Source organism: Parambassis ranga, chromosome 1 (genome assembly GCF_900634625.1).
Source record: "Parambassis ranga chromosome 1, fParRan2.1, whole genome shotgun sequence".
NCBI lineage: Eukaryota > Metazoa > Chordata > Actinopteri > Ambassidae > Parambassis > Parambassis ranga.
In genome coordinates this window covers 3,467,315-3,488,363 of record NC_041022.1, presented here as the reverse complement: position 1 = coordinate 3,488,363, position 21,049 = coordinate 3,467,315, and the positions used below count along the sequence as shown (strand labels likewise).

Sequence of the window (21,049 nt, the reverse complement as noted above, 5' to 3'; positions counted from 1 at the left end):
TTGTTGCATAAACTTCAGGATCTTTTTAAAAAAAAACGTCAAATAGACCCGTGAGCCTTTTTGCCTTTCTTGACATCAGCAGGTTCTGACGGTGTGAGTGCTGATAATGACATGAACACCAGATTTTGGCGTGGATTCTGACTTTTAAAGGATGTGGTCCTAACATTTTGATCAGCTGCTGAACGAATAAAAGTAGTCTTTTCCTCCAGCTGTTTAACAGCTGCCTGTTTCTAAGGGAGCTTTTCACCCAGTTCACAGACACCTCACAGAACCTGTCCACAAAATGGACAGATTTCTTTTTTTTTTTTTATTTGAGATACTTTAGTAATCCCAGAGGGATGAAATTTTATTCCATGATGAGATTTCTTTAGATTCCTAAATCCTATACATACCTGATAAACCTCAGCCTCATCCTAAATGACTCTTGTGACTATGCTTATGCTCCTGTGACCTTTCATGTCCTGTGTATGGAGCTGTTATGTCTGTCAGATAACAAAGGGTCAAAGAAGAAGAAGACCTTGAGCATTCCTTCAGACTTCTGTCTGTTTATGAGACAAGAATAAAATCACTTGAATGATTAACAGTTGATATTTTGGGGTTTGTTCCCAACACATACTTTAATAAAAGCAAGGGAAAAAAGGACATTAAAGTGTAAAAACATCACAGGAAGTGTGGTTTTCTTTTTGGCCTCACTCCCCCGTCCAGTAGGTGGCGGTAATACGCAGCGGTCGCTTTTAAACCCGCAGAAGAAGAGTTCCTGCCTGGATCTGCGCGTTCCTGGAGGACGTGAAGTTTGACTCTTAACTTTCAGCGACTGGAAATAAAGTTAAACATGAAAATTTCCCGCAGCGTTTCTTCGTGTTTTATCCGTTAGCTCTTTAGCTAACAAGGCTACGTGGCCGTCACCGTGTCTCCGTGTTTCTGCAGGAAGAAGCGGCTTTAATTCACGGTAAGGTTGTATTTAATGTTTTGCAATGTTTAAAATAAATACGTACCAGTGACATGTTCAGCGTTCAAACTCGTCCTGTCTGTTAATGTTAGCGCCACACACCGCTAAACTCTTGTTAAACGACAATAACGGAAACGGTAGCAGCTTTACTTTCGTTTTTTCAGTTTGTGTTGAAGCCGTTTAAAGTCAGGTTTTACGTACACCTCTTTAGAAAAACAAGGTATATTAATCGTGGTCACATATTCCAGTGATATATATATGTATATATGTATATATATATATCCGCAGTAACGGTTTAAATTTGTACGTTCAGTTTTTATAGGAGTTTGTCACTGCGCATGCGCAGTAATGAACGTTTGATTGAGCTGAATTTTGTGACCCCAAGGGACCAATAATACCTGCCTGTTTTTGATGCTTTTGTGGACTTATTCTATTTCATATTCATATGTTTATGGGAAGATTTTAGTCTTTGGTTGATGGTCCTGGTTTGGAGGTTGTGTGTAGAGTAGGGGGTTCAGCTCAGAGCTCTAAGGGGGGCAGATCTGAGGCTGAGGACTGTGGAGATATGGGAGCTTGCTTGAACCCTCTGGAAGCCGTCTGTGAGGAAGTCTTTAGTCCAGATATGTAGAGCCAGCAGTCCGATCTAATCCTCACTCGGCTGGCTTCAGACCAGATCTGGGTGGTGGTGGTGCTGATGTTGTGACCTTTAAGGTGAGACCTCACAGGAATGTCATGGCAGGTACACTGTTCAGGACTCATATGATGAGGCTGCTCACAAAATGGCTCCTCAGGAGACATTTTGTCCATCTTTGTTGGGTAACAGGTCCAGTGTTCACACAGCCAGAGCAGCAGGACCAGGACCTTGTATCTGGCCATTTTTCACTCACTGTTGTCCTGTCCTTTCAGGGGTCTCTGTGATGGATCTCCAAACCTGCCTCAAAACCTCACTCAGGACCAAATATCAGAAGCTGATTGACCCTCCTGCCGGTGACTCCCTTCTTCCTCCGAGGTTTTGCTGTCGGGACGTCTCTTCATTTTCTGACCAGCATGATTTCAGACATGTGGACAAATCAGACTTCCACACGTGGGCCGGCTTTAGTCCGGTCCTGCTCGGAGACCTTTTATCATGTGACTGCAGACACCGCAGTAGCCAAAGAACTGTCATCACTGTTGGAGTGAACGGAGTCGGAAAAACCACCGCGGTGCAGCGTTGTGCTCTGGACTGGGCCGTAAACAGAGACCACCATAAGATCCACCTCCTGTTTCCTCTCACTTTCTGGGAGTTGAATTTGATAAAACAGAAAGTGAGCCTGATGAAACTTCTCCAGATGTTTTATCCAGACCTGAAGGAGCAGCTCAATGCCCGCAGCCTGGCCGGAAACAATGTGTGGTTTGTCCTCGACGGACTGGAGGACTTTAGTCTTCCGCTGAACTTCAGCTGTCCGAGTGTGAGTGACGTTTCAGAAGCATCCACAGTAGATGTCCTGGTGACCAGTCTGATCAGAGGAGATTTACTCCACTCTGCTCATGTGTGGGTGACGACCCACAGCTCAGCGGCAGCTCGGATCCCTCCCTGCTATTTTCTGAAACAGGCCGAGTTGCAGGGCTTCAGTGACCCACAGAAGGAACAGCGCTTCAGGAGCATTATCGGTCATGAAGAGCTGGTCATCAAAGCCATCGACCATGTGAAGGTATCAAGGAGTCTGGACTTCCTCTGCGAGATCCCTCCGATCTGCTCCATCATGGCCAATGTGCTGAAGAAACATCTAAACCCTGATGATGGATATAAAATCACTCCTCTGAGTCTGACCCAGATTTACACAAAGCTCATAGAAGCATCAAAGTCAGATATTTTATCAAAGTTGAAAAAGCTGGCGTCGCTTTGGTTGGAAAAGGGAAATGTAATGTACAAGGACGACCTTCTGGAGGCGGACATAAGTGCAGAGGAAGCGTCGGCTTTCTCCAAAGAGTGTCCTCTAGTGTTGACGGAGGAGACGGGCCTGAAAAACACCACAGTGTTCCGCTTCGGTCACTCAAGCATCCGAGAGTTCTTCGCTGCGTCGGCTAAACTGGACACCATTGTAGCGTCACAGGATTCGTCGCTCTCTGAGAGTATTCAGCGTCTGGTGAATGAGGCTCAGGAGAGCGTGGAGGGAAAACTGGACCTCCTTCTTCGTTTCACTTTTGGCCTCGTGAAGGAGCGCCGCCTGTTGGAGCCCACTGACGGACTCTTTAACCACACCAAGAGGAAGATCCTGGAGAACATTTTGTGTTCTAGCGCTGTCTCCCTGCTTCATTGTCTGAGAGAGTACGACAGCCAGGCTTTCCTGGTCCAGGTCAGGAACTACCTGAAGTATGGCCTCACTTCAGGCTATGAGCCAATGTGCTGGAGTTTCTTGTGCCAAAGGACCAGAAATTTTGAAGGAATGCGGGACACTTTTGAGTTACAAGTGTCCATGAGATGTGATGAGAAACTCCTCAGACACCTACCGATTATACTGAAAACAAGGAAGGTCATGTAAGTCAGCCTCCATTACTAAAGTGACGCTTTAAGAACATAAAAACTAAAACATCAGCCTTTGTTCAAACAGTAACCTGCAAAGACTTTTGAGTGTACTTGCCCTTTAATTTGTCAGCCTCTGATGTGTCACCCCTTTGCAGGCTGCGGTTCTCTAACCTGACAGTGAAGTGTTGTCCAGCCTTGGCTGCCGTTCTGGGCACAAAAGAGTCCTACCTGAGAGTGCTGGACCTCGGATACAACAGCATCGGTGATGTAGGAGTCCGGATTCTGGTGGACGAGCTGTGCAGTCCGAACTGCAGGCTGAAATCCCTCAGGCTGCCGGGCTGCGGTCTGACCTCGCATTCCTGTGAAGACCTGGCCTCCGCCCTGTTACTGTCCACGACGCTGCGGGAGCTGGATCTCAGCAGGAATGAATTGGGGGACGATGGGATGGGGAAACTCTCTGCTGGACTGAGCGCTCCACAGTGTGAGCTAGAAACGCTCAGGTAAGTAAACTCCAGACCCCCCGACTGTGTGCACTGCTTAATGATTTAAAATGTTTATCAGGTATTGGGTCAAAACAATAAAATTAATTAAGAACCGTCAAAGACATTGTATCACAAAATCATACATTTAGAAGAAAATGTGGATATTCTATGAGTACAAAAACAAATTTATGAATTTATGAGAAAAGATGTGGATTTTTTCAGCCATTAAAGATGTAATTAATGAAATATTATTAAAAGATTCAGTTGATTCAATCTCACCTCAGAGGCTGTAGGTCCTCAGCTTTAGTGACCTCAGTTCACATAATCTAAAAGAATGCACAGAACAACAATCTAAAGGATCATATATTTATTAATGGCAGAATAAAATGAAATGCAGAGTAAAATAAAACGAAAATAAAAATGTAGGAATATAAGAGAATGAAGTAAATGAATGGTGCTGGAGTGATGGTGATAAAGAGAATGCAGTCAAGTTTCTATGAGGTGAATAAACTGACCTTAAATGTAATAATTAGAATTTCAACATCAGCCCTGATCAAGGTGCAGCTGTGAGGAGGTTGCAGCTACTTTGAGAAGGTTGTGGAGCTGGATGATCAAGATCAGGTTCAAGATCAGAACCTCGGTGCCTCTCACGATGGCTCCGAGTGGGCAACACAGAGCTGGTCTTACACATTCCTTTTGTTTCACTTCAGACAGTCTATATCACCATGACCCATTGATTAATTACATACAGTGGGTGATGGTATTGTGGCCAGATGTGTTATTATATTTAACAGTAGGAATCTAACATCTAATCAAGCTGTTTAATGCAGTAAAGAAGCTGTTTGTTAGCATTCTGTAGAAAATCTGAAGAACAGTGAGACCAAAGTTACAACAAAAATGATTTAAATCATTCTAACAGTATAAAACAAAGAGCACGTTATAGTGTGAAGCGTCTCTTTGGAATGCAGAAAGTTATATGACTGGTCTGGGCAGTCTTTATCTCCTGGTAGGACCTGGCTGTGAGGAGGAAGAGTCATAACTCTGGAGTCTTTTTTGTCCTTGTTGGTTCATTCTGAGGTGAAGAATATTAATCACTGATAGTTAGCTGTCCAAATTTCCTGTGTGGATGGTCTTTCTCATATTCCAGTGATCGCCAGTGGAAATCTTATTATCAGTTAGATGGTGGTCTCTTCCTGAGGAATGCTAACTCTTTACACTGTGGAGCATCAGAATGGTTGGAAGAAGGTCAAATGCAGCCATGGCAGCACCACTGATATTCTAAGTGTGGTACGTTGATATGTCTGTTAGTAACAGATCTGTCCTGTTGTCTCTGCTTCATCTTTTTTTAGACTATCACAGTGCAACATTGAGCATGAAGGCTGTGGGTACCTGGCCGAGGCTCTGGAGGAGAACCACGACTACCTCAAAGTCCTGGATCTGAGCATCAACATGATCCGAGACGACGGCGCCAACAAGCTGTGTGAATATTTCGGCATCTGGCAGCTCTCACAGCTGGAGTGAGTGTCAGCTATCGAATCACTGTCAGTCATCAGATCACATCCTGAATCCCTGTGTGTGTGTGTGTGTCAGGATGTACCACTGCGGCCTCACTGCGTGGAGCTGCAGGAATATCGGGAAGGCTCTGGAGGTTCGGGGCTGCAGCCTGGTAGAGCTCAATTTGAGCAACAACAAGTTGGAAGATGCAGGAATTAAGAGCATCTGTGAAGGTTTTTATTCACTCGGCAGACTGGAAAAACTCAAGTAAGGATCCTGTTTAATCACACGTTAACTGAGGGAATTTAAATAAAATGATCTTTTCTGTTTTCTTCAGTCTTACAAGATGTGGAATCACCAGTTACGGCTGCATTTTATTGGCAAAGGTCCTGAATCAGGTCTCATCGGTCCAAAGTGCCGAGCAGCTAGAATATCACGGTGTGGAGCTGAGCGAGCTGGACCTCAGCAAGAACTGCATCGGAGACAAAGGAGTTTACGCCCTGTCGGCCGTCCTGAGGAACCCCTACAGCAGCCTGAGGAGGCTCAAGTCAGTCAAACGGACCTCTGCAGCGCTGCATGTTTGTAGTGTGGATTCAAGAACTGCATGTGTTGTTGTTTGATTTCAGCCTGAGTCGCTGCAGCCTGACCGAGCGCTGCTGTGCTGACCTCGCAGCTGGATTGGCGCTGAGAGACAGCCCCCTCTGGGAGCTGGACCTGTCGGGCAACGAGCTTAAAGACAAAGGAGTGAAGAAACTCTGCGTGGGGCTCAGAAGCTGTCACTGTCAACTGGCCAAACTGGCGTAAGTGTACTACATTTTTCATTTCTCAGAAAAGCAGCATCATCAAAATAAAACTGAGCTCATTCTGTTTAATAGATCAGTGCACAACAGGTTTGAACAGTCTGGAGTCTCCTGAGGAAGTTTTAGTCTCCTGAGGAATCGTAGTCTGTTCCTCTTTGGTGACTCTTAAGCGCTTTCAGACCTGATGGTCTCCTGCATGGACCCTGGTCTTCAGTCCGCTCCATGGATTATCAGTCAGATTTAAATCAGGTCTTTGTGCCAGTTAAGTCAGTATGGTTCACTTTGTTCTCCTGGAGGTAGTTCTTCTTCTAAAGGAGACATATGCTTCAAGTCAATATTCAGACAGTCTTCTTGTGTCATGATTCTTCCACCCTGAAAGTTACAGATCCACAGTTCCAGACAGACTGAATCCTCCTCCCAGCATCATACTGCCACCACCACGTCTGATTGTATGAAGCCTGTTCTTTGGGTTCTAGCCTCTCCTTTCTGTCTCCACATGAAGACAACATCTCTGTGAGCACAGAGCTCTAGTTCAGCTTCATCTGACCAAAGGACTTCCAGTCTGTGTGCTCTGTCTCCAGGTGGTCTCTAGCAGACTTCAGTCTGTCTGCTCTGTCTCATTAGTTCTCTTTCCGGAACCTCCCACATGTTTCGCTTCCTGTCTGCCAGCTGCTTTGTAGACATTAACGATCTTTTTTCTCAGGTCCAAATTTCTTTCACTTTCGTCATGATGCTTTCACAAGTGTTAAAGCAGTGATTTTGTGTCTGAAGACTGAACGGCTTTGGTCCGGTGTGAGACAGTGAAGTTCTGGTTTGATGTTTTTTTTTTTTTCTTCTCCAGGCTGAGGTCCTGCAGTCTGACCTCCAAGAGCATTGATATTCTGACCTCTGCCCTGAAGTCAAACCAGCATCTGGTAGAGCTGCATCTGATGGGCAACAAAATAGACGACTCCGACATCACAGCTCTGCTTGAACTAATAAACAACCCCAAATACGCCCTGCAGACCATAGAGTAAGTACTGATCATTCAACAGAGGAGAAGTCCACAAACTGATTCTGAGTTTAAAAGAGAACGATCGTTCTGTTCATTCAACTCCGCTCACACACCCAGAGACACACACAGAGACACATGCATGCACATACTGTATACCAACAGCTGATTCGCCCGCTCCTCGGATAGCGGATATTTGCAGAGAGAAGACGGTCGGCGATATCCGGAGTCCGCAAACTAATTCTTCCGCCCTTCGCCCTGTAATGGGTTCTGTCACTCAGAACTAACTTGGAGAATTAAGATTGAATTAAATAAATTCAAAATGCTTCTTGTAGCTTCAAAAGCTATCATTAGATATTATTGAAATATATGTATAAATACATCAAAAGTACTAGTGGTGTCGTTGGTACTCGGTCTGAAAAAAGGTGGCATCGAACATCCCTAATAAAAACGTGGCTTAAATCTGTGCTACAGGAGCACTCCCAGAATGCACCGGGCTGGATGTTGCCCCGAAGAATCTAAGCTGTCTGTGCTCACTCAGTAACAGACTCTGTGCCGTGGCTCTCAGTCTGTTTCTTTCGGGGATCATGGAGTCTGGATCCAGCTCTTCTCCTCTGTCCATGTGTGGACCAAAGCTGTCCTGTCAGATGTTTGTGGACGCTGCAGACAAAGACTCCAGCAGCTCTGCTCGCACAGTGCACAGAGACTCCTCTGACCTGTCTGCTGGTCCTACAAGCAGACCTGAGAGTCCCACATGAAGTCCATCATGAACATTGTAGAAAAATGTGGAAGCTGTGGTTTGAGCAGAAGTCGTTCTAATTTGTTTTTATATTTGTGTCTTTCAGTTTCCCCGCAGATTGAAGGAGCTGAACACAAACACACACCTGCCTCACATGCAGTGACCTTGTGCTCCATAGTCCAAGTTCCATCCATTGATCTATTTATACAGTATAATGTGAAAATACTTGAATTTGTGAATTATTATTTTTTGTGTTTTTTTAGCTTAAGTTATGTTGTACCGTCTGTTCAAAGACTGTCCATTGAGTCCTGTTTATGTACGAGTCTATGCAAATAATGTCTAATGGAAAACACAAACGTTTATAATTTGTGCTGTTCATGTGATGCACACAATAAACAGCGTCTTTTGCACCAAGCTGTGAGTCCTGCAGCAGAGCTCCACCTGGTGGCGCAGCGCGGCCATTGCAGGCTCTGACGCCAGCTGACACAGCGGCACCTTGTCTGCGTCTGTCGGTGCAGCAGCTGCGAGCAGCATCCTCCGTTTCACCGCCCGTGAACGCATCTCAGAGGCTCCAAAGGTAGGACCGGAGGATGTTTCCCAGAGGAACGCATGATGCTTTCAGGGACGTTTGTCGGCGCTGTTATGTAAATTGCATTGTGCTGAGGCTCGGTGTTGTGGCAGGTGAACCCCCGTGTGGTGCTGGATGGTGTCGGTGTTGGTAATTTGATCACGGCTCGCGCTGCCAGGAGGGGTGTAGACGGGTGTGGAGGGCAGCTTCAGGCCGGTGTGGCGCAGTTTGGGTGGAGGAGTGTTCCTCCTGCGCGGGTCAGCGTCCTGAACAGAGCTGTGAGTGTCTGGAAGGGGGACGCAGCTCTGCGGCGTCATGATCGCTGCGGCATTAATGTGACTTAATGTGACTCACTTCATCACTGTATTGGGAGATAAAGTGGAGGACGTTCATGTGGTTCTTCATTTTCTGCTCATGATCATCGGGTGTATGCATGAATAAACACTTGTGTCAGATTATTTCAGTTTGACGCCTAAAAATGTGAAAATTAATCAGCTAATTAAACATCTGTCATCTATGGAACCGCGAAGCCGCCTCTGCGCATGTGCGGGGTCTGACGTAACACTACGCTAGCGTTAACAGTGGGTAGCTGCTGTTAGCTTCAAAATAAACGGTAAGGTCACCGTTATAACTGATTTTATAGGTTATAGTATTCTGAATTCATGATTAGAACTTTAAAATGCGTTCTGTCAAAATATTACAGAAAGCCGTTTATCATTATGAGACGGGAGCTATTGAAAAATTAGCCTAACTTTAGCTTTAGCTCTCATGATAAAATATCCCGCTTTGAATCAAGTAATGGTGCAGTAACTTACTGTTTTTAAGTTGGTGTGCTTATTTATTATAAATGTTAACGTTTATGTAGTTCTGTGTGAGCGCAAACAGCAGCGATATAGCTAGTAGTAAGCTAGCTAGTTTATTAGCTAGTCTTAGCCACAGTGGAGCTCCTTAATGCTGCAAATATTATTAAAAGATCTGACCTGGAATAAATAAGTACTGTGCTGTAAAAAAAAGAAAACAGATTTCAGAAAACAGGTGGAAGTGTTCATTTTGGCTTCATTCAAATATCCAACATGATGAATTTTGCACAGGGACTGTGAACGTTCAACTTTCACTACAACAAGTATCACATGTTTAATGATGTAAATGCAGTGTTTTGTGTTTTGTTTTTTTTTCCACCACATGGTTGAAATGTATGGTTGATTCTGTGGGTTGCGTCTCTTAAATATGGCCAGTATAATCGTCAAATTAATCGTTAACGGATAAAAAGAGGTGAAGGTTAATGCGATGCTTGTGTTGTAACATGATATAAAACTGCTGAGATGATAATTGAAAGCAGTTTAACTGAGCTTGATCGTCCCTAATCAGGTCATAGAATTAAATCAGCTTATTCATCAGGTACGACACTTGATGTGACACGTGATTTTCAACGTTGGTGCACATCCAGTCTTCATGCATTTTCCTATGTGCGAGCGTGCTGATTTTCTGCAGGTTATTTTCTTCAATGCATGTTGTTTCGTTGTGATCCTGCAGTTCCAGATCTTTCCAGAGTGAGCGAGCGAGCGATCCACAATGGGGAAGGAGAAGCTTCACATAAACATTGTGGTGATAGGACATGTCGACTCAGGCAAGTCCACCACCACTGGCCACCTCATCTACAAGTGCGGGGGCATTGACAAAAGAACAATCGAGAAGTTTGAGAAGGAAGCTGCAGAGGTATGACTCATTGTCCTCGCTTAGATTTAAAATAGGATCGCTTTCATAATAACTAATCCGCTTCCTTTTACTAAGAAGTATATGTTTTTAGTTTGCTCTAATGGCTCACATAAATGCAGTGTTGGTTAGGATTAAAAACTGCTGACATTTTATGACTTAACCTCCACCCTACATTATGGATTTAGGAGGAGTATAGCCTGATGTCTGTCTTTCACCTTCACATCCTCTAGATGGGAAAGGGTTCCTTCAAATACGCCTGGGTCCTAGACAAGCTGAAAGCAGAGCGTGAACGTGGCATCACCATTGACATCTCTCTGTGGAAGTTTGAGACCAGCAAGTACTATGTCACCATCATCGATGCTCCAGGACACAGGGACTTCATCAAGAACATGATCACCGGGACGTCTCAGGTGGAGTTAGATTGAGCCTAAATAAATGAGTAACTGAAGAAGGAAAATTGTGTTATTATCTGTCTTCTGATTTCCTCCAGGCTGACTGTGCGGTGCTGATTGTGGCTGCGGGGGTGGGCGAGTTCGAGGCCGGCATCTCCAAGAATGGGCAGACCCGAGAACACGCCCTCCTTGCCTACACCCTGGGAGTGAAGCAGCTCATCGTGGGGATCAACAAGATGGATTCCACTGAGCCCAACTACAGCCAGAAGCGCTACGAGGAGATCGTGAAGGAAGTCAGCACCTACATCAAGAAGATTGGCTACAACCCTGACACCGTGGCCTTTGTGCCCATTTCTGGCTGGAATGGAGACAACATGCTGGAGCCCAGCCCTAATGTGAGTCTGCATCTTCACATCAGCGCACATAGATATGAAACCAACGCAAATTGTGCAAATCCATGAATCAAAATACACACAAAACTTTGATTTCCCAAAACTGTGGAAGAAAACTGAGCTTCTTTCTCTCTGCACAGATGACCTGGTTCAAAGGCTGGAAGATCAACCGTAAGGATGGAAACGCCTCTGGCACCACACTGCTGGAGGCTCTGGATGCCATCCAGCCTCCCACCCGCCCCACCGATAAGCCCCTCCGCCTGCCTCTGCAGGATGTTTACAAGATCGGAGGTGAGGATGGTCCCAGTTATCAAGTTCTGCTGACGCGCTAGCAGATAATGTGTTGAAAGTATTTTAGGAATGAGAGTGAATGAGGTGTTGAAACATTTCCCATTGGCTTCTTCTGTCCTAAATGTTCGTGCATGTTGTTGAAGCTTTGTGTCACAGAGCATTTCACAAAGTGTCTGACTCTCCTTTGTGTAGGCATTGGCACCGTTCCCGTGGGCAGAGTGGAGACCGGAATTCTCAAGCCTGGCGTGGTGGTCACCTTTGCTCCCGTCAATGTGACCACTGAGGTCAAGTCGGTGGAGATGCATCATGAGGCTCTGACTGAGGCGCTGCCTGGTGACAACGTGGGCTTCAATGTAAAGAACGTGTCCGTCAAGGATATTCGCCGTGGCAATGTGGCGGGGGACAGCAGGAACGACCCACCACAGGAGGCAGCCAGCTTCACCTCTCAGGTCCGCTTACTCAGCTTCCAAACACATCCATGAGTCTGTTCTTCTGCATGTGTCCTTACTCGTCTCTGCTGCCCTGTAGGTGATTATCCTGAACCACCCTGGTCAGATCAGCGCTGGCTACGCCCCCGTGCTGGACTGCCACACCGCACATATCGCCTGCAAGTTTGCAGAGCTCAAACAAAAGATCGATCGCCGTTCTGGCAAGAAGCTCGAGGACAACCCCAAGTTCCTGAAGTCTGGAGACGCAGCCATTGTGGATATGATCCCTGGAAAGCCCATGTGTGTGGAGAGTTTCTCTGAGTACCCACCATTAGGTAAGTAACACAATCAGCATTATTTTCTGCAAAACAAAACAAAAAACACCAGAAGGAGAGTCTTAGTTCGACTATGCCAACTATTAAATATCCCCTAGTTAGATAAGTGAAAGGATTTTTGCGTCAGCTCATGCATCGTCGAGTCTGGCAGCACCACCGGTACCTTAACTCAGTGCAGTCGGTGTGTGTGTGTTTCTGTGTGTCTGCGCTCATGCACGTGTTTTGTGGCGAACTGCTGTGCTGTGCACAATACAGCAAGCAGAGACGTGTAAACCCAGAGAGTGTAGAAACATGAAGGGGGAAGGTGCTGTGGAACTTTTTACACATGTGCCATGCTTCAATAAAGGTTGGGAAACAACGTCAAACGGCTCATCAACATGCATTATCGTGACACAATTCAAATCTCTTATCATAGGACAGATATTATGTTATGATCGTTTCTTCGCACACTAGTTGGTAGGCTGTAAAAGTACGAATAGAAAACTTCTGATTCCAGATTTCCTTCTGTTTTATTTTGCACACAGACATGTTTGAGTTCTCTGCGTTTGTAGCCACGATGGTGCTGTTTCTGTATCCCACATAAACACTGATCAGAGATACCAATGTGTTATTTTTTCCCCCCTCCTCAGGGCGCTTTGCTGTCCGCGACATGCGTCAGACGGTGGCGGTGGGAGTGATTAAAGGTGTGGAGAAGAAAGCCCCCACTAGCGGTAAGGTCACCAAGTCTGCACAGAAGGCACAGAAGGCCAAATGAATGTTGTGCTGGGCTGCTGCCCCGAACGCTCGCTGTGGCCGAAGACACACCATCACCCTGCCCCTTCTGCACACCATAGTCAGCGTCTGGTCTATTATCACAATGCATCGCAAAAGCAGACGAAGGAAAAAAAATAACCAGTTAGAGAGGGACGTGTTGACACGCGGCGATATGTTTTATTTGTTCTCTGGCTGTGTGTAGTTAGCTTTAAGCTGCTTGTCGATCCCTCCACCAGTGTACTGATGCACTAGAGATGTTCTCCTTTCATGTGGTCTTTGTTAGTGTTGTTCTGTGCTTTTAGCCTTAAAAGAAAGTAATACTATGCTCTAGGTAGATTAGCCGCCTGCATGTTCGCCGTTGCACCTTAAGAGCTTCAGAATCTGACCTGAAATGTTCGCGCTCGCACTTTGCTTGACTTAAGCTCCCTTGCAGTAGCTCTGATAAATGTTACTGTTAAGTTCATGCACCTTATTAAATGTTAATTGTGAGTTCATAACAGTAAATCTGTTTTAAAACAGTGCGTCTTTGTTCCTAGTATCTGTCAGTGACGAGGCAAATTCCAAGTTTTTCCATAGAATTTCCTTTATTGATGAATGAGAATAAAAGTTCACTTGCATTTTCAATACAATACAGGCTTTCATAAATCTAACCGAGATTATTACTAGTGTGTAAATATGTGCACATAATTTAAATAAATTAAAAGACAGAATGTTAACATGTCAAAGGCCCACTTTATGCCCAGTAGCAAAATGATATCTGGAAGGGAAAAATGAAATTATGACAGTGTGACAGGTTTCTGTTTGGAGCTAAGGTAACTAAACAGACATGGGGATGGACATTTACCACAAAAGCAAGGCACCAGTATACTGTGAGTACATTTTGTAGACTTCTTATCAGAGCCCGGGTCTTACATAGTGATCGGACTCGATTCATTCTCAGTACTTATAGTCAGGTTTGGATATGAGAGCCTGTTCATGCACAATATGTTTATAAATATCTAAAGGAAATAGGAAAGGAAACTCCTTTAAAAGTTCTGGTCTTTGATATGGGTCTGCAGAATTCACTGAGGTACTGCTGTCTTAAGAGGCTTCACCTCTTCCGACTCCGCTCCTGATTCTGTACCATGCAACAGCAGGATGAGTCGCTGTGATGTGGCTGCTCAGCAGTTCAAGCAACAGATGTTTGTACTAATAAGCAATACATTCTGCAGCGAGTACACTTCAAGGACGCAAAAATAATCCCACAAATGAAGCCGACATCAACAGTGATTTAAATAAGATCTTACTTCATGTAGAAACAGGGCGGCAAAGAGCCAAATGCATTACGTTTCTTTCAGTGTACCTACTCTGACAAAATATCAAACCAGGAAATGACATTCAAGGTGTGTTTTAACCCATGGCTGTCCTCAGCTGGGAAACCAGCTGATCAATGCATATTGATCTGAAGATAAGGAACAGCTGCTCTGACTTAAACCCTCCACACAGACTGACAGGTGACGGTGTGTGCATGTGTGTGTGTGTGTGTGCTCGCTCTTGTACAGCTATCCTTATGAGAACCAGTTTGTGTGGTAGACCAGTGAAGTGAGGTCCGGCCAAAATGTCCTCCCTTCAATGGTCTACCACACAAACTGACCCTTTTAAAGGGTCTAAAAAGGCTGGAGGATTTAGACTCGGTTTTAAGGTGAAGGTTAGAATTAGGTTTTCATCACTCTTAGGGTGATGGTTAAGGTTAGGGTAAGGGACTAGGGAATGCATTATGTCAATAAATGTCCTCACAAAGATAGCTGTACTCGGTTGTGTGTAATGGGCTTTCAGCGTGGCACAAGGTACAAAGGGAGGGACAGCTGACTGCACACCGGTATTTCACTCTTACCTCTTTAAAATTAATTTCAGAAAATATATAGCACTCCAGATTTTATTTGCAATTTCCCCATTGTGGGACTAATAAAGGTTTTCTTAATCTTAATCTTAATCTTAATTTACTATAAGGCTCTTAGAAGGCGTTTAATGGAAATAGTTATGTGTAAATAATTTGAGAGAAATCAATTCAAATTCACACATTTTTTCCATATTTGTAGAATTGCAGTGTTAGAGAACACGTTTTTTTCTTGTAAATGTAGCGTGTACTACATTAATATAACCTTAAGGTCCAAAAATGTCTATTCTGGTCAGTTCGTCACATTTAAAGTCAGAGAATGTCCTAATTATGTTTTGTAGGTATGCACATGAAGTTCGGTTATGGTTAAAAAGCATGTTTTTGTTTTCTGAATGTAATGTTAGTTCTTTACTTATAATTTGACAAATATGTCACAGACTATCCTTTTTTCTGTTTCATAAATTTGCAGATTTAAAGAATAGATCCACATTTTTTCTTGTTAATACACATTTCTTTTTCTTCAAATTCTAAGTTGAATATCACAGAATGTTTTTGTATCTATTTATTATCAAAGAATATGATTATTTTTATTTTTTTTCCTTGTAGATTTAAAAATATCTTTTCCCCTCCACATGTGATCAGTTTACCACATGATGAGTTTAACAAACTCTTTGTGATGCTGCTGTTTGAGTTTTTGAAGCTGGGTTGTTTCAAGTGAAAGTTAGGATAAAGCCGCCCTCACAATCTGAACATGCTGATCATTTTACTGTACAGGAGTTCTATAAATAAGATGACAGATGCCTGAGACTGCAGAAAGAAAGAATACATAAAAACACATCTGATGCCAGCATTCACATTAAATTCTCTTTTCTTTACACTGCGGCTCCACACCGAGCGCTTTCATTTATTGTTTCTGATTTAAATACGTTCTACATGGGGCTGAATATAATGGGAACACAGAACGAGGTAACATTCATTTCAGTGTGTTAGCCTGCTGTGTGATCAGACAGGAAGTACAGCTTGTGTAACTAGCGGCACATTTTCTGACAGATGCGTGCTGTACATGTAGAGGGGTTGGTAGGTGTTAGGCGCCTGTGCTGTGGACTGTAAACGGTTTCCTTCAGATTTCTGTACGTCCAACTGAAAACACCCGACTGACATCTCAAAACAGACGTCTGTGAGCGCCTTTATTTTTTTTTTTTCAAGTCTTCATGTTTTATCTCAGATCATACTTAAAAAACTAAAATGACTCATGCAGTGATATGCCCTGTGTGATCAGCCTGTATGAAAATACTGTGATTCTTATCAAATGGATCAAAATGGAAATAAAGAAAAAAGACCCCGCGTTATATTCCCGCCCTCCCACTTCCCTCCAAAAAGGATAAAAACCGTCTCTGTGAGGTGACATCGTGTGCCTGTAGCTGGGTCTATTTTAGCCGCACGTGCGGCATGTTCAGCAATTCACTGCTGCCGGTGGAGGGGGACGACGCGTGTCCGCTGGCCAGGCTGTGGTTTGAGCCGCGGGACCCCGCTCTGACCTCTGTCCTCAGGAGGTCCGAGGAGTAGGTGTGGGTCTCACTGGCCCCCTGTGACAATAAGTCAAATCCCTGTGCATCGATGTCCCTGTCACTGATAAAAAGGTCCTCCTCTCCCCATCCACCACCTCCACCACCACCTCCACCCCTTACCTTACCACCACCCCCTCCTCCCCCAGGGTCCTGGCAGCTGTGGAAGCCAGTCGGGGAGCCGCTGCTTGTGCTGGGGCTTGGAGATGACAGGCTGTGGCTGTGGTGGGGGTCACGGATTGTCCCTGGAGCCGCCTGCATCAGGTCCTGCACAGACATGGACTTGCCCAGTCCTCTGTCTGTCTGAATGGGACCTGGGCAGCAGCCCAGGGCTGCGGGGACCAGCGGCTCCAGCTCCAGGCTCATGTGCCTCCTCCAGGAGCCCTCCTCCTTAGAGTTCAGCCTGCCGTTGCTGCCCTGCAGCTGCTGTCCCAGTCTCCCGAGCCCCAGTCCAAGGCCGAGGTCCTCCCCGGCACTGCTATCCCCCATCTGCGTCTCCAGACCTCCACAGAAGTCCTCCATGTCAGGGGAAACCTCTATGGATGCCGTTCGCACCAGGTTACCTGTGCCGCTGCTTCGGCCAGGTGGCGGCGGCGGCGGCAGCCTTGCGAGGAGAGGAAACCCTCCGTCACCTCCTCCTCCTCTACCTCCAGAGCTGCTGATACTGTTTGGGGTGAGAAGGGGTGGAGTGCTTCCACCCGCCTCATCAGTGCCACTCTCAGGTGTGGTGGCCTGAACCTGTGTATGACGGTGATGATGATGATGGTGGTGGTGAGGCAGTGGTGATGGGCTGAAGGAGGAAGAAGCAAGTCCAGAGGGAGGCGTGGAAGAAGAGGCGTTTAGATTGAGGTTCAGCTCGTTGGGTGGTGCCAGGATGAGATGGAGTCCTCCCTGGGAGAGGTGAGAGTTAGTAGAGGAGCGTGTGGCGAAGCCGCCAGAAGGAGGCGCTCCACCACTGCTGACCTGGGTGGAGCAGGACAAGTCCTTGGTGAAGACGGAGGAGTGGTAGTCGGAGGTCTGTTCCAGCTCGAAGAGAGGCAGCGAGGACAGCGTGAGCGCCGAGGACGAGCCTTTGCGCAGAACCTGGCGGTAAATGTCCAGGAGGGAGTCCAGCTTGGACTCGATCGACTGCACCTGTGAGGAGACGTGAAGACCCAGAACAGATGAGTAATTCTACTTTTCAGAATTACTTGTGTTTGTTTCCACAGAGGAGCAGAACTTTATGACTGACTTTTAACAACAGATAACAGCAATTCTGATGAAACCTTTCAGAATAAAAGTCCAGACACTGACCTGCCGCTCCACCTTACAGACGCGACCTAGCATGCTCATGTCCTCCAGTATGTCTCCATCAGACAGCAGCTTCTCTCGGATCTTCTTGTCCAGAGGGATCTGGCCCTTCCCGAGGATTTGGTCCACCCTGGAACACAAACACACACACACACACACATGTGACACACACACAAGTATGGGGAGGAAGAGGAGAAATCCAGGAAGAAGCCCAACAGAGAGGAAGAAACTGTAAACAGGAAGAATACAACAAACAGACCTTTCCTCACTGCATGCAACAAAAACATGAAAATACTACAAAACTCTAAAATGTGCAGGTTCTGGCCTGTTTTTTATCGAAATTTGAGGCAGAATTGTGATTCCTCACATAAAAGTCTGCTCAGTCCAGTGAGGTCCAACTGAATCTGCTTAATAAAGTCTGTTTGTGTTAAATCCATCAGACAGCTGAGAGGAGCCGAAGCAGTCATGCAGGTACAAAAAGCAACAAGTTCCTCCACACATCAGATTAGTGTTTGTTTTGCATCTTCACCGGCACGGTCTCATCAGCACCACCTGAGCGAGATGCAGCACAAACTGCAGGTTCAGTCACAGACAGCAGGGGGCAGTGTTACTGCACAGACTCAGTGTGATACATGTTATCATGTGTGATCCCAGAACATAAGAGTGAGCTCTGTTAGTGATAGGTTAGTGTGTGTGTGACAGAGAGAGAGAGTGCACAACAGTTAATTCAAAGAAGCAACTCAGGCTTTATATGACAATCCAGGAGCCTCGTTTATCAAATCATGTGTAAAAATCTCCGCATCTGTGCATCAAACGTGGTTAAAAGTGGCTTATTGCTGGCTCTCCTATAGCGTCTTATAGCGATGATGATTTACGCAGAGCCAATCTTTCAAACAGCATAACAGCTCACAGACATACCTGCTCCTCTTTTATGCTAACAAACCTGAGATAAACTCGGCCATTTTCTGCTTAGCGTTGTCAAGTTCAGATCTGTAGTCACACTCAGCAGCCATCCAGGTCATTTTTCATTGAGCAGGGCAGCTGGATTTGTTGGAGTTCCTCCAATACAGGATAAAAACTGTCCTCTGTGAGGCGTCTTCACAGAACTCCACCGAGTCCGGCTGCCCTGCTCCAGCTCTCATGTGAATCGCACCCGGCGTATCATTAACAAATCTACAAATGGATGATAAGTGATGAGTTTTATACGTATGTGAGAACACATCAGCTCCCGGATTGACATAAAGCGAAACCATGTGATATGTGAGGGGTAAGGGAGGCGGGTGAGTAAGTGGGTGGGGACATTCTGACCCCTGGGTGGAGTTCTTTCTGGCCTGGCTGTAATAGACAGGCAGTGAGGGGGAGGAAAAGGTCTTGGCTCGGCTGCTGAGGGGCTGTGGGCCTACTATCATGTCCAGCCTGTGAGGGAAGCAGACACATGCACACACACGCGTGTTCATACATGCAAAAATGAGACATCAGAAACTAATACGAGGTGCGCGCACACACACACACACACAGTGGGGTCCTACCTGGTCTGCAGGCTCTTGATGCGACACAGCATGTCCAGGTGACCCGCTGAGTACTGCTCAATCACGTCCTTCACATCGTACGGACGCAGCGTCTCCTTGAACTTCTTCTTGGCCACATGGAACTTCATTATCCTGCACACACACACAGACCGCAGAGGAGTTCACACATCCACCACAAGGGGGAGCTCTGATCCAGTCAGTGCAGGTGATCTTTACACCACAGACACACCTGAACCCTCACATCCACGAGAAAACACCTGCTCAGGCGTCTGCATGTAAAACCTGTCTGGATTTATGAGCCCGTGGAGCCTCCAGGCTGAACTGAAGGTCTAAGAGTGGACAGAGGAAGGAGGCGGACGACAAAAGCCTCAACAAAATGGAGAAGAGACGGCCTAAGGAGCGCCCATAAACTCAAACCCAGGTCTAAGTCTGAGTCTGAATACTCTCACAGGACCCTGCATCCATCACCTGTGTTAATATTCCCCACTCTGTAAAATCCACTCACATGAACCAAAAACGACGCCCGAAATTCTCCCTTAATCCCCGGGCTGCTGGGGATTAAAGGAGAAACAGGGCTTGTTTGTATTCAGGACAAAAAAAAGAATGCAGTTGGACAGGAGGAGGAAGTCTCACCTGATGGCTCGGATGACAGACTTGACGGAGGGCAGCAGGTCCTCCACCGAGATCTCACACTGACAGCACTTCTCATCGAAGGCGTCCTCCCCCGCCATGTTGGAGTCTGCTGTGTGAGGCAGAGGAGGATTATTCTTCTTCTTGTTCAGTGATAAGACGGCATTTTACACCAACACAACTCATCCATTTCAGCCTGACAGCAGAGGACGAAGAAATCTGCCTGAATCATATTACTTCAGCACAGATGCGTTGCCATGCCAACATTCAGGAGAGGAGAGAAATAAAAGATCCACATTAGACCCGCCCCCTTATTTAGTCTTCCTTTGCTACTGATTGGACTAATTGCCTCTTCATCAAGAAGCTGAATGATGTCATGAGGCCAGATGAATCCGGTCTGGACTCAAACAAATGAATCTCACTTCATGTTCAACAACTTTAATTTTTTTGGACAACTCGGGGCCTAAAACATAAAAACGCACATCGGTGTGAGCTGCTGTCTGGATCTGGAGACTGGTAGTAAAGAACAGGCCTCCGGTGTGCCTGCAGATATATCGCTAACAGTGCAACTTTATGACAACACAGCTGTTTATGGGCCTGCTGAGTTATGACACCATGAGGAGGTCGGCGGAGGGTTACAGCACAGAGCGAAGCTCTGAGTGGAGTCAGTGCTGCGCCGAGCCACCAAACGGGATCATAACAACATTCCTGATTAATCAGTCCTCCTAATTGATCCTCATCTCCCAGCCAGCATGTCAGTGGAGGATCAGATGCAGCGTGGCTAACCCAGCCAAACACTTTGGTTTTGGCTAGCTCGGCTATTGATTCGTCTCCGCCAGCAGGCCTCAGCCAGCTGGATGGCTCTGACAGCCCATATGGTTGCTGGAGCTCTCCACCCCCACCTTCCATCTTATCCACCAGTCCACCCACAAACACCAACTGGCTGTTACCCAGGAGGAGCTGGCCAGGCCGGCACTGACAGGGAGCGCAACGACCATGAGCATTCCTGCACTCAGCTGCTTTAATTAGTGGGCAGGACTCTGGCCCTGGCAGGTTGGACGGTCAGTTATCACGTGTTTTAAATTTTCAGGGGAAAAACTGTCCTGTTCAGATTTGATGGACACACACAGGCAAAAAAAAGCTGCAGTTCGTCCAGTGGCCACTTGAGGGAGTGACATCCTGCTCCTTATTCAGGACAGCTCCTCGAATGGCCACTAGAGGCCGACCCCACAAAAAACTGCTCTGCATAACGTCAGTGCTGACACCGACTGCTGTGCATCCATGCAAAAACAAACCAGTTTGTGTGTGTGCACACTGACGCAC

General features: G+C 46.0%; 3 protein-coding genes across 9 annotated transcripts in view; 2 read left to right on the top strand and 1 right to left on the bottom strand.

Moving 5' to 3' along the window:
- Positions 1-737: 737 nt before the first annotated feature.
- On the top strand, positions 738-8,375 carry LOC114429931 (NACHT, LRR and PYD domains-containing protein 12-like). Its single transcript, XM_028398620.1, has 9 exons — positions 738-949; positions 1,856-3,467; positions 3,611-3,955; positions 5,287-5,454; positions 5,528-5,698; positions 5,769-5,978; positions 6,058-6,231; positions 7,073-7,243; positions 8,068-8,375. The coding sequence occupies exons 2-9, from the start codon at positions 1,867-1,869 to the stop codon at positions 8,081-8,083; spliced, it is 2,856 nt and encodes a 951-aa protein (XP_028254421.1). The 5' UTR covers positions 738-949; positions 1,856-1,866; the 3' UTR covers positions 8,084-8,375.
- A 39-nt stretch (positions 8,376-8,414) lies between these two features.
- LOC114431598 (elongation factor 1-alpha 1) lies at positions 8,415-13,889 on the top strand. 3 transcript variants are annotated; one of them, XM_028399195.1, is made up of 8 exons: positions 8,415-8,538; positions 10,063-10,245; positions 10,476-10,655; positions 10,736-11,032; positions 11,170-11,320; positions 11,513-11,769; positions 11,849-12,083; positions 12,713-13,889. In XM_028399195.1, exons 2-8 carry the CDS (start codon positions 10,102-10,104, stop codon positions 12,835-12,837), a joined length of 1,389 nt encoding a protein of 462 aa, XP_028254996.1. In that variant the 5' UTR covers positions 8,415-8,538; positions 10,063-10,101; the 3' UTR covers positions 12,838-13,889. The 3 variants fall into 3 exon arrangements, with proteins under 3 accessions (XP_028254996.1, XP_028255068.1, XP_028255146.1); XM_028399267.1 differs by lacking the exon at positions 8,415-8,538 and adding an exon at positions 8,554-8,807; XM_028399345.1 differs by lacking the exon at positions 8,415-8,538 and adding an exon at positions 8,917-9,142.
- An 89-nt stretch (positions 13,890-13,978) lies between these two features.
- The window catches only part of kcnq5b (potassium voltage-gated channel, KQT-like subfamily, member 5b), an 84,847-nt gene continuing 77,776 nt past the window's right edge, over positions 13,979-21,049 (bottom strand). For 2 of the 5 annotated variants that reach the window (XM_028395388.1, XM_028393769.1), the window contains 4 exons: positions 19,730-19,838; positions 19,097-19,228; positions 17,571-17,697; positions 13,979-17,411 (listed from right to left, as the gene is read on the bottom strand). In XM_028395388.1, the coding sequence (XP_028251189.1) occupies positions 16,140-17,411; positions 17,571-17,697; positions 19,097-19,228; positions 19,730-19,838 (1,640 nt within the window). In that variant the 3' untranslated portion in view covers positions 13,979-16,139. Of the gene's footprint in view, positions 17,412-17,570; positions 17,698-18,875; positions 18,984-19,096; positions 19,229-19,729; positions 19,839-21,049 lie in introns of all 5 variants that reach the window. The other 3 variants (XM_028392912.1, XM_028433120.1, XM_028394577.1) reach the window with 3 other exon arrangements.